Here is a 15,994-nt window from a genome sequence, read left to right on the forward strand (position 1 = left end):
AGCTTCCTCCTTCTAAGTGAACGCTAATGCGAAAGCGTGAGGCGTAAATTCAATGTAGATTGTCTTACGAAAACATGATTCAGCACACCTTGATGGAGGAAGACAACACCGCCAAGAGAACCATAGTAAAGGCAACCTACGTGCTACAGATCGAAAAAGGTGGGCTTGCCGCGCGCGCCAAGAGAGAGAGAGAGAGAGAAAGGTACTTCGTCTTACCTCAGCACATCCTAAGGTAGGTACTTTTGTCGTGACATTTGTCAGGGCGCGGACGGAGTAATAGCCGTTCGGATTTCCGTCCACTACCGTAGGCGCGAGCCGCGACTGCGCTTCGACCACCATTATCAAATCACAAAACAAGGTATGCGATGCCATTTTGTTTGATAACTCCAGAGCTGCCTGGGAAGTTCTCTCGATTTCGGTGAAGTTTCTTCTTTCTCCCCTCACTGAGAACCTGTGATCCGTCAGCAGGATGACAAGATCACCCTAGCCAACTATGGGCCACCCGGCTCTTGCGGCTGCGACAGGTTCGAAAGACACCGACAATCCAGAGCCAGTCTTTTTCGGCGATATTAGCTGTCAGTCATTGGGCAACTTGCTCCTCGAGAATTTTTCTCAGGAAGACGCCACAAGGCTTGGGTATTCTCGTAAGTCACTCCTGAACGTGAACGTCGCGCTGAGACATGGTGCCTTCTTTCAAGCAAGTCACTGTGAGAAAACAGGACTCTGCAAACGCCATCACGGAAGCTATACGTTACATAGCAGAGCATTTAATATTTCATAATGTTCGTATCAATTGACTGCTTCTCTCTACTCGGAGAGAAGTAAAATGAAAACTCCTTCCTCTTCTGAGTCCTGCTGCATAAAGAATAATCATCAAAAAGGCGCACTTTTTGGGGGCAGGGTATCTTCCGTCTTCGACGCCTAAGAGTCATGTTGATGCAATCCCCCCGAGCCCCTAAAGCGAGGCGTAACTGGCATCCTCGTATATCGAAGAGAGAGAAAAAAAAAGTCGGAAAAAAGTCGTGGTCGCGTCATCAGATGCCGTGGATCCAACGCAAGAAGCTCGTTTGACTTGGTCAGGCGAGGGTAAAAGGGGAAAGAAAAAAGGGGGAAGCCTCATCCCATATATGCAACCATGGTGCATCCAAGAATCCCAAATTTCCGATTCAGAATCGTTTAAGACGACAGAGCAAACAAGCTGACCCTGTTAGACTTGCCGCCAGTGCTAGCAGTCGAAAAGGAATCAGCAGAGAGCCAGCTCTCCACTTGCGAACGGGAGAGACCAGTGGAGAAGTCGACGTCGTCGCTGAGAACCTTGACAGAGACCTGGCCAGAGTCACCGTCGAGGACGACCGCGACCTTAATGGGCGCACCAGTGGGACGGTCGAAGTAGTCGGAAGAGCCGCCAGGAACGTTGGAGTGGAAGGTGGACTTGCACTTGGTGTCGCCAGGGGCAAGGACCTCGAGGATGTCGAGTTCACCGCAGTCGGGCCAGCAGGAGCATTTGTTGTACTGGGCAGTGCGAGGAATGCGGGCGTTGAGGAACCAGAGCGCGGACATGTCTGCGTTGAAACCCGTGGTGCCGTCGAGGGGCATGTTCAGCTCAAAGAGCCAGACCGAATCCTCACCCTTAAAGCCGTCTGGAAACGTGTTAGCTTAAGGAAGGCAAAGCGGATATATGAATATGGCTCACGGTAAGCAACGGAGCCGGGGCGCGAGTAGCCGCAGCCTCCATCGTCACAAGACTTGTCACTGGCAATGAGGAACTCCTGGTTGGACTTGAGGGTGACAGGGTTCAGGACCTGGGGTGAAGCGGCACCGCCAGTAGCGTCGGAGTTGAGGTACGACAGAGAGTTACCGAAGACGCTGTTTCCGGTCAGACGCTGCACAGAGATGGAGAGCTTGAGGCTGGTACTTACTTGTCGAACTTGCCGGAGCCCTGGCCACCGTAGTTGCCGAGGAAGACGATGCCATCAGCGACAGCCTTATCAGCATTGTAGTAAGCAACGCGGGTGTAGTCGCCAGTAACAGTGCCCGAGGTGGAGCCGGCAGCCTTGGAGCCGGCAGCCTTGGAGCTGGAAGCCTTGGAGCTCGCAGGCTGGGGGACAGCGGCGGCGACGAAAGCAGGCTGGGCCGGGGTGGGAGTGGGGCTGGGGGACGCGACAGGAGGGACAGCGGGAGTGTTGGCAGGAGCAGCAACCTCAGGGGTGGGGCCGTGCCAGGTGTTGATCCAAGACTGAACAATGCCGTCAATGGTTGCGGTGACCCAGACGTCGTCACGCTTCTCCTCGACGTGCTCCTCCTCGGCATGCTTCTTGTGCAAGTGCTGGTGGCCATGGTGGCCGTGGCGGCGGGCATGAGCGTGAGAAACAGTGGGCGACCGCTTGGTCTTGGGAGACAGGTTGTAGACGGCGACCTGCTTCAGGTTCATGGGACCACGGAAGACGGGGACAAGCTGTGTTCGTGTAAGTATATGTGGTGCTAAGCGCGGAGCCACCATTTAAATAAATAGAAAACTCACCTCCTCGTTGAAAGGGGCCAGAGGGCCGGAAAAGGCAACGTCCTCAAAGGTGCAGGATCCGTCTCCGCCCATGTAGTTGACGGCCTTGTAAGTGCCCGGGTGGCCAACGTTAGAGTATAGGATCTGGTCAACAGCACCGCACCACCAGTTGCCGCCCTCCTCCTTGGCGGTGCCGGAGCACTGCTGAATGGCCTGGCCAACAGCGGCTGAAGCCAGCATGACAACAGTGGAAGACTTCATGTTGTCCTAGTGGGGTTCGCAAAGAGTTGCTTGGAATGAACGTTGAAAGACCGAGATTGCTGGCAGAGTTGCGCGAGTTCCTTTGAGTATTTGACCGGCCCCAAAGAGTAGCTCTGGTGGCTGGTAGAAAGGATGCTGGAATGTTTCGATGAGGTAAAGATATGGTCCAGATTGTTCTTTTGACTCGACTTGCGAGGCGTGACTGGGCGTGACGAGAATGGCAAATACTGTCTTGAACCCTGTTCAACGGTGTGGCTTGTCTCTGAATCAACGTTGTGTGGTGTATGCGAGTGAGACCAAGTGTCGAGTGCGTGAGTAAGGAATGACTGAAGACGAGTAGTCTAGTGTAAGGAGTGACGATGCTATTCGGAGTCCGGCAGGTCGGAGTTGTGCGTCAACACTTGATCGTGGTGGGAAAGAGAACGGGAGTAGAAGTGGGAGGGTGGGTAGATGAAGGCGTGGGAAGGCTACGTTAATAAATCGACCAAAGGAAACGGGGAGGTAGAAAGAAGCGCATGTCGGCGAACAAGGTTAACGGAGGACGGAGAAGACAGGGCCCAACCTGGTGGACCTTGGCCCCCGGTAACTAGGTGAGGTACATAGAAGGCAGGAGCGGGCAGGAAGCAGGATGGGGCCAATTCGTTCCTTCCCTTGGACTTTGGAGGTGAATGGACTCTTTGATGCATGGCGATGGATATCCACACGCCTCCATCCCTCCTTCCTTCTTTGCCTCCCTGTGTATGTACCTTAAGGTTCCTATGAGTTGGGTGAGTGGGCTGCTCTCTGTGGAAGAAGAACCCAAGAAGAGAAAAAAGCCGTTGGATAATTGGACGAAGTGAGGAAACGCAGCAGAGCCGACCAATCCGGTGGTGGTCCTCATGAAACACTGGCTTGGCCGCCCCCCGAGGGTTGTACCCTGCAGCTATTGGCAGGGACCTGTTAACCTCATCCAATCTCCCCTTCCTTGGCCGACGACCTTGGGCTCAGCAGCGAGGGTACATCTCGTTCCTCCTCTTTTCTGTGTCTTTCTTCGTACTTGCGTCGTTCCGCTGCATGATGCTCACCTCACCACGGCGGCTGCAGACTGCTTCCTCAATGTGATCCCACCGTAAACGCCAAGTGCCAAGATAGCCCGTTTAGCTCTGTTCGTTGAGGCTTGGGCAGAGACAACCAACCATCGTCTGGCACGCAGAGCTGGGCTTCCTCGGCGTTCTGGACTCTAATCTTCAGCCAAATTTAACTCTCAAGGGCAACCACGGCGCCAGCTGACGTTTCTATCCCAACATGGCAACGATACGAAGGCATGGGCCGAATGAAGCCAGAAAGCGATAGAGGTAGCCCGGTCGAGATAACAGATCAGCAGATCGCCATGAAGAGAGGTCCACGCCCCCAGGTTTGTCCGTCTGTGGTCAGTGCTGTGTTCGGACACTCACTGACCCAAACGACGGCTTCCGCATACGTGATTGTGGCTGGGACTTGGCTTGGTTCCCCAGGAAATATCCCCTACTGTACCTTATGGCTACACAAAGAAGCCGAGTAAACCTGTAAATGGACAAATTGATGGTTACCGGTTGATCACAATGGCCAATCGGGCGCCTTGGCTTTCCAAATTATTTTCAGGTCGTCCAAGAAACACAACACCCCAAACCCCCGGCGCCAGAGGTACCATCGCAGCTCTCGGGCCACCCTCGATTCACCTCCAGGGGTCATCGCCCCCGCCTATTACGGGGTTTTTGGGGTGGCAGTGACAGCGCCGGCGTTCCTGTCGGGAATGGTCTCTGTACCTGTCTCTCCGTGTCCGTGTGCTGATTGACTGACCTTCGACAGAATCAAGCTTACCACGGTGTGCGCCCAGTCAATCTCCAAGGGGTGTACCCATTGCCGAGTCCAGTGGAGACACCGGACGAGTCGCTCACCGTGGTTCGTCCTAAGCCCGAATGCCATCTCAAATCATCTCGTCATCCAATATGAACGGCCTATTCATCCGATGGTTAATCACGCATCACACTTCTACTTGGCAGGCAACACCCCAGCACTGCATGCCGTTCCAGCCCATGTTCTGATGCCGCGGAAGAACGGGTTGTCCATTGTCTTTCCACCCGGACGTTGTTTTACTTTTTTCTTCGCCTCCCACACGTTGCAACTTCAGGCCGTCGGTCTGCAGAAGAGACTGGCGATCACCTCGCTCCTTTTCATCAACCCACAGTGCGCCCCGGCTTTATAACCCGTTCTAGATCCGCTCTGTGATTAATGGCCCCAGGTCCAACTGTGTCGCGACCCAGTCTTCGCGGTCGGCAGAGAAGGAAGAAAGTCTTACACGAAAATCTGCGGGACGAAAAAGGGAATTTTCCGAGGAACAAAAAGAAAAGTAAAACCCCTAGAAAACCGCTCATGTTCCCCTCCACCCAACCCCTCCTTACAAGGCGTTGTGCCACATGGCGGCGGTCTGGCATTGGTTCTTTCGACGACTACGTTGATGTCGTTGATCCGCGGGCCCAGTCGTGGGACTCAGTGTTCCATGCTGTGGCAAGCCAGAGGAGAGGTCACATGGGACGACCGAAACGAGCTTATCGGAAGAAGACAAGGCCAGCTGTTACTCAACATCAGCAAGCGAGTCGAAGCGGCCTAAAACAAGATGAAAGGTTGCGGAAACGACTGATGAGCAAAAGTCAACCCCATCGCCAGCCGTGCACCGGTTTTTTGCAATCGCTGTTCCTGCATTAGCGGAAATGCTTCCCCGAGAGCCCTCGATTGGCTGCCCTGGACTTCCGTATGTAGTGGTGCACTCTATCCTAGCCGTGGCGAATCCTTATTCGACAACGTCGCAGGTCCCTGGTGCTGTTGCACGCTCTCCGTCTGCAGTCGTCGGTCACAGGCGGCAAAGCTACACTAGTCAGGGCGCATCGCATTGGATATACCGGCACACTACCCAGTCCTCCACTCGGACTTCAACCAGTCAGGCTTTCGATGCCGGCCGAAGTCATTCCACATACATCCACGTCCGCGAGCATACCTATACCACCAGGTCGCGGGCGCCGTTGCGTTAGTCTCCCGATTCTGACTGAGGCTACTGTGCCAGTGGATCAACCATCCCGAGTCCTGTCTTGCCCGAGGCGACCTTGCACGGCATTTCTGCGGCGTAAACTCAAACCAACACGTGAAAAAACTGATCGTCGCCTGTCCAAAGTCTCTCTTACACACAAACATTGGACCCCGCCACGTGGAAACGCCAAAAGATTTTCCCTTACCTCCCGTCCGATTGGCGCTGAGAACCAGTTTTCCTTGGCTACTACACGTGCCCGCCTGGGAATGGAACAACGTTGTACATACTGCAGGTACCTGAAAAGCACTCTTGAAAAGCGGATAGGCGAACGCATATCGACGTCCGGTTCGGCCCTAGCCCGCCACTTAACTCGACGACGACGAACCTGCAGGAGCAAGACCCAAAGCCCGTCCCGTCCGGACCTGCACATGGGAGTCCGCTCACACTCCTCGACCAGATCTCGGACAAGTGCCGCCGACCGCATGTGACTCACAACCTGTTCTAGAAATCCGCCGATGGGGATTGAGCGCGTTTTTTTTTCGAGCTCGAGTGATCGCCACAGCGGAATTGCAATGGAGGTGTGGACTCGAGAACCGGTCAGGGATGATGAGTCGGAGTTCGTGACTTTTGGACCAGCTTGTGAGCCCTACGAAATTTCTGGGAATGTTGATCACTTCGAAGCAACATAAGGTAATCTGTCGGTGGATACAAGTTACGGAGTACAGTACAACCCCGCCAATGGCATCGACGAGACTCTGCAAGAGGCCAGAAGCTCCAGCACTCACGACGTCAACTCAAGATACGTGGAGGGAATGACGGCATATGCAAAGGCTCAATGTCATGGTATCATTCGTCTCGCATCTACTCGGATGCCTTGGCCTTCTTCCCCCGGCGGGCTTTCGTTTCCCGGGCACTCTGCTCCGGCCGCCCCTCCTCGGCATCATCAACAAACACATCCTCGTCCTCCTCGGCCGCCGCAGTCCTCGCCCTGGTCTTTCTCTTCCCCGTGACCTTGGCTGGCGCCGACGCACCCTGCTGCTCCGCAACACCTGGCTGCTCGCCATTGGCGTTCGCCCTCAGCCTACTCACAGCGTCCGCCATTCTCTTGCTTGTCGTGCCCTTCTGCCTCGGTGCAAAGGCGTCTCTCGCACCAAGACCCACAGTCCCCTCAAAGTACCTCGTGATGTTCGCCTGTGTGCCCTCCATGTCGCGCTTGTTCATGTCCCGGATAACGGGGACCAGCACCTCGTCGGTGCGCTCCTTGCTCCACCCAATGGTCGCCATCAGAAACTGCCGTAGACCCTCGAGGTCCGGCACGCCCCACTGAAAGTGCTCGGAGCTGCTGTCGACCTCCGGGCGGAGGTACGCGTCCGTGACAGCCGGGTTTGGGAACCCCGTCGGGAGAAAGAGTTTCGTGGCCTGTGCCTTGCGGAACTTGCGTCGGAACGGCGACCCCGCATCAGCCTCCTTGGGGCGGTTGTTCATCTGTACGTCCTGCCACCACTCCTTGAACCTGTCGAGACCGTCCTTGCCGGGAAACTCAGAGAGGATCTCTACGGCCGTGACGGGACCGACGCCGGGCAGACCCTCAGTGTAATCCGACCCCAGGAGCTGGGCGATGGCGATGAGCTGATCGCGCGACAGGGAGAGCTCCTTCTCGAGGTCCGAGCCGAGGTAGCACTCAACAAACTTGTTGCTATTGAACATGTTCTTGTAGATGCGCGTGCCGCCAAACAGAAAGCAATCGGAGTCGTCGGTGACGATGCCGTCCACCAGACCCATCCGCACGAGCTCCGCGCACTGCGCCTCGGCCTCCATCGGCGCCGTGATGTAGGGAATGCCAAAGAGACGGAGCAGGGCCTGACACTCGGTAACCATGACCTGCGTGACCTCGTCGGCGTCTCGGCGGTCCTTCTTCTGTTGCGTGCGGAGGGCCTTGAGTTCCCTCTCATACGCCTCCTTGTTCTCATGCTCCGACTTGTTGTTCAGCTCGCTGGCAAAACGGGCGTGCTCTTCCGCTTCCTGAGCCAGGTTGGCGAACAGCTCCTCGTCCTCCGGGTCGCTGAACTCGTCGTCGCTTTCGGTGAAGCCGGCAGCCTCGGCGTCCTGTACGGGGTCGCCGGCCGTGTTGGGATCGTCCAACTGGGGCCCGTCCATGAGTTCTTCAAAGGTGAGCTCGTGTTCTTCCTCGGCAGGGCCCGGCTGTTCTGCATCGACCGTGGCGTCCTTCACGACTGGACCTGAAGACTCTGGCTCCTGTTGCTCCGCATCAACTGTGATGTCTTCCAATTCTGGTTCCGGAGAGTCGGGCACTTCCGTGACAGTGACTTCCATATCGTCGTTGGCATCCTGAGACCGGACGTCTTCGAAGTCGGGTTCGGGCGACGGTGACGGCTTGCGAGACGCAGTATCTGCCTTTTCTAAAGGTGCAGTCGCTGGGTCTTTCTTCTTGAGAGACTCGGTTTGTGCAGCTGAAGCAGCGTCGGTCGATGTGACTTCGTCAGCGAAAGCGATTTCCTCTTGAGTGACAGCCTGCTTCGGTGGCGGGGGCACATCAAGTATCTCAATATCGCTGCCTTCGTCATCGGACGACTGGATTTCAATGAGCTGGTTTTGCCTCTGGCGCTCAAATCGGCGTTCCTCTTCTATTGCCGCCTCCCGGTCTTCCGTGTTGATCTCGCTCTCCACCTGTCGTTGCTGCTTTATCGACTCTCGGATATCCGTGTTGTCCACCATCCAAGGGGGCAGTGGTTTAGGGCGATCTTCTGACGGGCCCCTCTCGAACCCACCTTCATCCTCATCGTCGGCGACTGGCTCCTCTTCAGTACCATCCGCTACGAAACCGCCACCGAATTCGGCGTCATCATTATTCTGCGCCGGCTTCTGTGCGTTTCGCGCGAGCTGCTTCTCTGGCACTGTATCTTCAGGCTTCTGTGACTGAGCCTTCATTGAAAAGAGAGAAGGGCCCCATGCGAGCTTAGGGAACGGCAATGGGCCATCGAAGGGGTTCTTGACGTTGGGCACCGCCGGTCTCGGCTGAGCTCTCTTATTCTGCCGGGACGCCTTCAGAGCTGCCTGCAAGTCCATCTCATCATCGCTGCTGCTGGCACTATTGGCGCGTCTCTTTGGGACGGCAGCAGTAGACCTGTTGTTGACGATGTGAGCCACCATGCGGCCGCTCCTTGCGGCAATTGGCTTGGGTCCCTCGACAGCCTTCTGCTTCCATGTTGGGGCTTCCATTTCCACATCTTCAAACTGTTCGTTCTCTTCAGAGTCCTCCGCCTCCTTGCCGTGCTGATTCTGCAGGGACATGGCAATGGCACGGTTGATATCGTCCTCCTCTTCAGGGTGCATTGCCTCGTCGCGTTGAGCGTGCGGCTTCCTTCGATCTTGTGTTTCAGGAGCATCGCCACCTACGAAGAGACTTTCTTCTTCCTCTTCAAAAAGGTCATTGGCCTCGCCTTCTCCTCGATTTCCGTACAGCTGCTGTCTTCGTAGAGCCGCTTCCCGAGATGCCTGCGCGGCCGCGCTAGATGACATCTTTGGCAGCCGGTTTAGCCCCTCGACAGGAACGTCTTCGAAATCGTCTTCGTCAGATTCCTCGACCTTCTCCTTTTTCTGAAATTGAAAGTCCAGAGCATCAACGTCAATGGGCTTGTGGGCCTCGCCTAGGTCTTTTTCTTTGCTCACGACACCCAGCGCCCAACCGCCCTCTGCTCCGTCATTCTTTACCAGGATGTACTCCCTGTCCTTCTCACCGGCGATTCTTCCACCGCCTGTCAAAGTGAGGTCAAGCCCGGTCATGCCGGCTTCCTTCATGAGGCGCTGGGTCAGGTTGTTCCGCTCGCGGACTCTCTCAATCTGAAACCTCGAAAACGCCATGCGATCCGGAAACATATCGTCCAGTTGCTCTTTGCTCAATCCCATCCTGAGACGACTCCTTAACCTGGCTGCGTTGAGGATGTTGTATCGGTCTGCGGCGGGCAGGCTCTGGAAGAACTCGCCATCAAAGTCGATCTTGCTAAAATCGTAAAGGTTGATATCCTCTCCGTTGTGAAATTGCCGCGCGTATTCCTCCAGCTCTTCGATGCTCATGATTCTGGGGTCTTCTGCCTTGGCCATTGACGCGATGTCGCCGTCAAGCTCGGGTAGATGGTACGCATCCTGCTTGAAGAACTTCCTCGTCTGCTGCCGCTCCTGCTGGGACATGCCGACCTCATCAACGTACACAATCTTGTCTGCATCGGGTATCTCCTCCTGAGGCTCCTCTCGTTCTCTCTGAATACCCCTATCTGCATCGCGTTTCCTCCTCTCCTCTTCCTCTTCCGCGATGCGCTGCATTTGCACAGCCAGCAGCTTCCCGGCAGTGCGGACGGCATCTTCCCTGCGGCCCTCGCGGCGTTGCTTGCGACCCTGGATCGTCTGGCGCTTAAGGGTCGGGGCGCCACCGTCGAAGACGAAGACGGGTTTGATGCCGAACCAAAGGAGCTTGCAGATGCGGCGGAAGAAACCGACGACATGGGAGTTGCGCAGCGCATTGCCCTCCTTGTCACGCACCGCTTTGAGGAACTGGTATATCCAAATGGACGCATCGACAGCGAGGCGCTTTCGGTTGAGGGTCGCGAGGTTCGTCGGGCGCGCGCAGGGCTGCACAACCGTCCAGAGGCCGTTCACACCCATGGCTAGGACGGGAGGGCAGAGGTGTTGGGTGCGGCAGCGTCGGATCGGCGTTCACGGAGGGGTGTGCTCGATGAGATGGTGGTTGCTGCGAGAAGCGCTCTTCTCATCTACCAAGTGGATATCGCATTGTATATGGTAGGCGCAATGTCCTGATTTGCTCCAAAATGCGCGGATCTCGAGGGTGCTGTCTAAAAATTCCGAGGAGACGATGACTCTCGTGAAGAATGGAGGCGGTCGCAGCTGCCTACAAGCCATTTACAAAGGGCTCTGGTCAATGACGCGCCTACCTCCACTGGAGGCGTCGTTATCGAGCCTTATCGGTTGGGGACGTGCGAGAGCGGCGGGGCTCGAGCCTCTGGCACCAACAACCACTGTCAGCGAAGCGCATCAGCGCAAACCTGTCGCCCCGAGTTAATCCGTCTTCTTCCCACGAACCCCCTCGACGACACCAGCAGAGCGATGCGCATCATCGCTGTCAAGGAGTCGCCATGGAAAAAGATGAGGGAAGAAACTTCTTGACCTCTCTTCTCAACAAGAACCTGCGCATCCTCACCACTGATGGGCGCATGTTTCTAGGCCAGTTCAAGTGCACAGATCCAGTAAACACCCCCTGCCGTCCTCCTCTTCAAGAATGCCTTTGCTGACAATCGAACTCATAACAGGACCGAAATGTCGTCTTAGCACATACCTACGAGTACCGCCAGCCGTCGGCGCTGCAGCGAGCTGAAGCAGCCCAGAAGGCGGCGGAAGGAACAGGCACCGTGACGATGGACATGACATCCCGATACCTAGGTTTGGTAGTTGTGCCGGGACAGTACATTGTCAAGATCGAGGTGGAAGAGTTTGCGAGCCAAATCAAGGGTCAGAATCCATACGCAGATATTGTCGTCTAGCTTGCAGGTCGCCTTGACTTTTATACCCATGTTTGAAAACCCGCAGATTCCATGACACTGGCTGAGGGATCAGAAGCTCAAGGAAAAGGTCACGAATCACAACTTTAAGATTGGCATAATAACTGGACATTGAAACTACGGAAAGCACTGTTTTTGCCGTTACGACCATTCCACCCGACTTAATCATTGCAAATCAACCCTGACCAAACTGCCGAGGCACCAATTCCCAAAACACCAGAACCGAGCGCTATCCTTACTATCGTTGAAGTTCGAACATTACTGCTATTACGAGCTATATGCTCAAAGTGGTCCAAGCCCAACGTGAATGTGGGAAACATAAGCCCAGGATTAAAGCATCATGTTCTTATGCCACAATGCTCTCATGTTGACGACCTCTAGTTTCGCCGTTCAGACCATCGTCCGTGCCGGTAACGGAGTGGTGGATGTCGTCTTCTTCCTCTTCCTCATCCGTGTAATCCGCCTCCTTGTTGTGTGCCGGAGTCCACGATGAATCGTCGTTCAATGGGACGTCCTGCCCAGAGAGGTCGTGACCTCCCTCAGCACGCGCCCTAATGTTGTTCCTACGGCGCGTTGATAGAGTGCGAGCGCGGGTCGACAGCTTAGAAGAAACGGCGGCTTGGGATGTCACCCAATTGGTGAGGGCATCCTCGCAATCCTGGATAATGGCCTTGCTGGCCTCATAACCGTCGTAGGCCGCACGAGTTTCGCCAGGGGTGACAGGTGTGTCGTCAATGAGCTCAAGCAGATGCTTGCCGTACCCAGCGATAATGGCGACCTTCTCGCAGTGTTCTCTCAAAGCATCGAACTGGTAGGTGTACGCAGCCTTAATCTTTTCACGTGTAATGTTGGACAGCTGGGCTTCCGCAACAAGCGACTCGGCTTCGGCGCGTACCAGTTCCTGCTCGAGGACGACAATCTTGGGGGAATTGGGCTCCTTGTACTTGAGCTGGGCAATCTGATCGGTGATCTTCTGTTTACCTATGACCAATGGAGTCAGTAAGGGGTAGTGTGTAAATACGGACGGAGCCTGGCTTACGGTCTCGGCTTGGTTGAACCGAAGCCTCAATGTTGCGGATACTCTTGATCGTCACACGGTACTGATCATATCGGTCGACGTATTGGTCTTCAAGTTCGCCGATCTCGTAAAGCAGAACGCCGAGCTTGTCGGTGACATCGGAAACGTCCTCGTCGCAAGCCTCACCCCAAATGGAAAGTTGTTGCTGTGCATTCAAGGTCAGAGGGTGCATAGGAAAGGTGTGGCGATCGCGGACAACTTACAGCAACCTCCATGCGCTCTCTGGCCACTTGTTCGAGACTGCGCATCACATTCTTCTCCATCTTCACCAATTGCGACAACTTCTTTGCGAGGTCTGGCCCGAAAGCGCCAGCAGACTTGTGACGGAGAGCATGGCCTAGGCAGACCTGTTAGTCAATGCAACTATTGTCCAGGCTATGCGGCGCAGAGGAAGAGGACGGCGCAAGAGACACAAGGGGGGGCAACATACCAAAGCCACCACGAAACAGACGACCAGACTTGGTGGTGGAAGGAGGCGGGGGAGGGTTCTGCAAGCAAAGTCAGCATCATGCCGTGCAGCCGTAGCGAAAAGCAGATTGTGTTTTCGTGGCGCATACCTGGAGTTGGGAGGCAGTGGGCGCCCGCGTCTGGCGCATGGAGTATGTGCGATGCATGATGTTGATGTTTACGGCGACAGCGGTAGTGAGGCGGTAAGAAAGAGATGGTAGCCGTGGAAGGCGATCGATCGGGTATCGGAGAGAATCAAGCTTCGATGCAGTGGTGCGCTTGGAAGCAGGGTATCGTGAAGTGTGACAAGGGGTATAGGAGAGAAGAGATCAAATGACGGTCGGAACAAAAGGCCTGGGGTGATGCGAAGCCGGGTGTTTATATGTAGGCACCGGAAAGGGTTCAGTGTTGGTCTGCGACTGCGTCTAGGCTGGTGGATGTTGCGGAGGTGACGGGACTTTGATGAGGTGGGTGGTGGGCTGCAAAGGACGGACGACGCAGCACAAGGGTGGGCGCGCAGCGGCGGGAGGTGACGGCTGGCTTGGTTGTGTGTTCCCCTCCACTGGTCCGTTGGTCTCCCTCGTTGGTGCCTCTTTCGCGCTGACGACGTCATCAATGCCTCTAGCTCGTCTTTTTGGCGTTGTTCGCAGCGTCACCTAGCTAACCTGGTGCCTGCAGAAAAACACGGTACGTGGACAGGTACATGAACGTCGCCCCACACCCAAGGTACTCGTTGCGTTGTTTACAGCGGTTGCCATCTCGGTATCATCGCCAAAAGCTACAACCACCAAAGCTTTGACCATTGTCACTCACTTCCGCCCTTTTCTGGCCGGCCTTAACTCGATATGGCCTGTCGACTTGACGAACCTTACCTGACCAGCCCATGGTTGACTGACGGCAGAAAGACGAAGAACACGGCACCGCACCGCACCGCACCGCACCAATCCCAGGCGAGGGAAGAGGCTCCCACGTCCACCCGGATCCCCTCGCACAGCCATGATGATCGTCATCCGGGATGGCGCCGTCTCTTCGAACCCTTTGCCCAGTCTGGGTTCATGAAACAAACGGCTGGGGAATCGAGTAACTCTTTGGGACCAACTTGGGATGAGAAACGCAGCAAGCTTTCGACCCAAGCTGCAAGAAGGCCCCCCATCAACCCTTTTTTATCAGCTCCCTTTCCCAGGCCATCTGCAGGTCCCGACGGGGACACTCGACTGGTCCAGTGGGTTGGTCCATCTCAGCTTTTTTACCTTTCGACTGCCAGCTGTGTATGTAATCATCAATTCTCGGCGTAGAAGCAACGCACGATTCCCCTCCGCCTCAGATGCCTAATGCTCAGGTCATCATCAGACGTGGTTCAAGCGACTGCAGGCTCTGGAGATGGCTGGCCACAGGGCAGTGGTTTGGTCTCTCTATGGGATGGTCCGCCCGGCGTCCTCGGGGCATTAGTCAAATCAGACCTGTCCCTCGTCAAGGGTTCGGAAACTATCTTAGTGCGCCTGCCGTCCAGTCGTTGCGGTCGTACCGAGGCATTTTGAAGCTAAGTTGATTGCGCTGGGCCAAGTAAATGAGCGATGATTTCATAGATCTCCTCCAACTGCCAGACAGTGTCTTAGCGCAGGCTTTTCCCGTTGGTCTGACCTTTCAACCCCGGCCACATGTGCCTTTTCGACATGTTTGTCGGATTGAAACTATCCGGCTGCTAAGAGCAGACTCTAGTCCAAGGTCATGATAGCGGGTTGTGACACGACTCAGCGCCCATCTTTCTTGGTTACTGGAATGTTTGCTTCGATCATTGTGGAAACTAATGCTTGCTCGCTGGTGAAGTCAGAAGCAGCCTTGTCTTAACTCAACTTGGAGACTATCATCGTTTTTGACCAACTGGACAAACCAGCCCCCCCTCCCGATAATCGTAACTGTGAAGAAAGCCGTCTACGTTTCAGCAGTCAATCTCAAGAACGCTATGGGCTGTGCGTTGCCGTTCAGCCTGCTACGCTTGAACTGATTTTCCAGGGCGGACTATGTCGACCCACATTAGAATTTATGGTCTCGTGCTCAGTTGTTAGGGACTCAAGAGAAGTTTGCAACTTGCTAGCTCCTAGGGTCCACGCATTGAAGGGGAGACCGATATAGACAAGAAATAGCACCGCAGCTAGGCTTCTCCAGAAAAGTATTCATCGGTCTACTGTTCAGCCACAACTACGCACATTTGTCATCCGTCGAGACCTGTGCGACGACTCTGTAAACGACTGACGCTGTGAGACCTCGCATTTGGGGGAAGAAAACTGGGGGAGAAGCTCAAAGTCATTTTGCATGGTTTCGTAGTTTCCATTGAAAACTCCATGTCTCAAGCGGATTTACCAAACACTAACGTCGGGCAGGGGATATAAGGCAAAAGTGTTGTCAACAAACAATTGGACGAGTTTAAGAACGAGGTGAATGTTCCTGATGCAGTGCACCATCCCACCTTAGGAACAATGGTAAGGCCTGCTCAAAAACACCAATTGATGGAACGGCAGGCAAGCAAGCCTCCTCTAAACAAGTTCCGGAAGTAAATGTCCAGCCATCAGTCGCAAGTTGCGGAAATCAGTTAGAAGGAGCCAGATGTCTGCACGGCTTTGTATCGGGTGGCTCGAGGTGCAATCCCTGCCCCCCGCTCTTTTTTGGGTCTAGCGCCTTGCAATCTCTCCCTCCAGCTCTTTCCTTCCCTGAACGCGCTTAGCCTCGCAGTTCACCAACGCGTCTCACAGTATCTCATCTCTTCTCTCATCATCAACCTCATCTCAACGAGACGACTTTGGTGGACACCCACGCCTACATCCATCTTCAACCATCTCACGGCCTTTGGAACTTTGCTGCGCTATCTTCGTACGCCCACTCACCGCAGCCTGGCATGGTAGTTTCTTAGCCAATGTTTACAGGCTTCACTGACGCTGACCACGGGGGCGAGGACATGGTGAACGACCGTGTCTACGTCTGTGTTTGCGCTTGCAAGTGAGGGGGACATTGCAGCCACCAGAGGCTCAAGAGGAGGCTGCAACTATTGCTGCTTCCTTCGCGCCTCCCGCTAACTT

The 15,994-nt window shown here is 55.1% G+C and overlaps 4 protein-coding genes across 4 annotated transcripts; 1 reads left to right on the plus strand and 3 right to left on the minus strand.

Moving 5' to 3' along the window:
- Positions 1-1,176: 1,176 nt before the first annotated feature.
- On the minus strand, positions 1,177-2,761 carry ColSpa_03294 (PGA52-like protein; the record flags this gene model as incomplete). The annotated part of the gene is given in 4 exon segments (XM_049269506.1): positions 1,177-1,640; positions 1,694-1,908; positions 1,920-2,455; positions 2,522-2,761. 4 exon segments carry the CDS (start codon positions 2,759-2,761, stop codon positions 1,177-1,179), a joined length of 1,455 nt encoding a protein of 484 aa, XP_049125463.1.
- A 3,904-nt stretch (positions 2,762-6,665) lies between these two features.
- On the minus strand, positions 6,666-10,484 carry ColSpa_03295 (DNA repair protein rad13; the record flags this gene model as incomplete). The annotated part of the gene is made up of 1 exon (XM_049269507.1): positions 6,666-10,484. The coding sequence occupies one exon, from the start codon at positions 10,482-10,484 to the stop codon at positions 6,666-6,668; it is 3,819 nt and encodes a 1,272-aa protein (XP_049125464.1).
- Positions 10,485-10,972: 488 nt separating this feature from the next.
- On the plus strand, positions 10,973-11,377 carry ColSpa_03296 (N-alpha-acetyltransferase 38-B, NatC auxiliary subunit; the record flags this gene model as incomplete). Its single annotated transcript, XM_049269508.1, has 2 exons — positions 10,973-11,083; positions 11,147-11,377. The coding sequence occupies 2 exons, from the start codon at positions 10,973-10,975 to the stop codon at positions 11,375-11,377; spliced, it is 342 nt and encodes a 113-aa protein (XP_049125465.1).
- Positions 11,378-11,741: 364 nt separating this feature from the next.
- On the minus strand, positions 11,742-13,087 carry ColSpa_03297 (sphingomyelinase; the record flags this gene model as incomplete). Its single annotated transcript, XM_049269509.1, has 4 exons — positions 11,742-12,376; positions 12,435-12,618; positions 12,677-12,820; positions 13,031-13,087. The coding sequence occupies 4 exons, from the start codon at positions 13,085-13,087 to the stop codon at positions 11,742-11,744; spliced, it is 1,020 nt and encodes a 339-aa protein (XP_049125466.1).
- Between the last annotated feature and the right edge of the window lie 2,907 nt (positions 13,088-15,994).

This window comes from Colletotrichum spaethianum (assembly GCF_022836535.1).
Source record: "Colletotrichum spaethianum MAFF 239500 DNA, contig06, whole genome shotgun sequence".
NCBI classification, from domain to species: Eukaryota; Fungi; Ascomycota; class Sordariomycetes; order Glomerellales; family Glomerellaceae; genus Colletotrichum; species Colletotrichum spaethianum.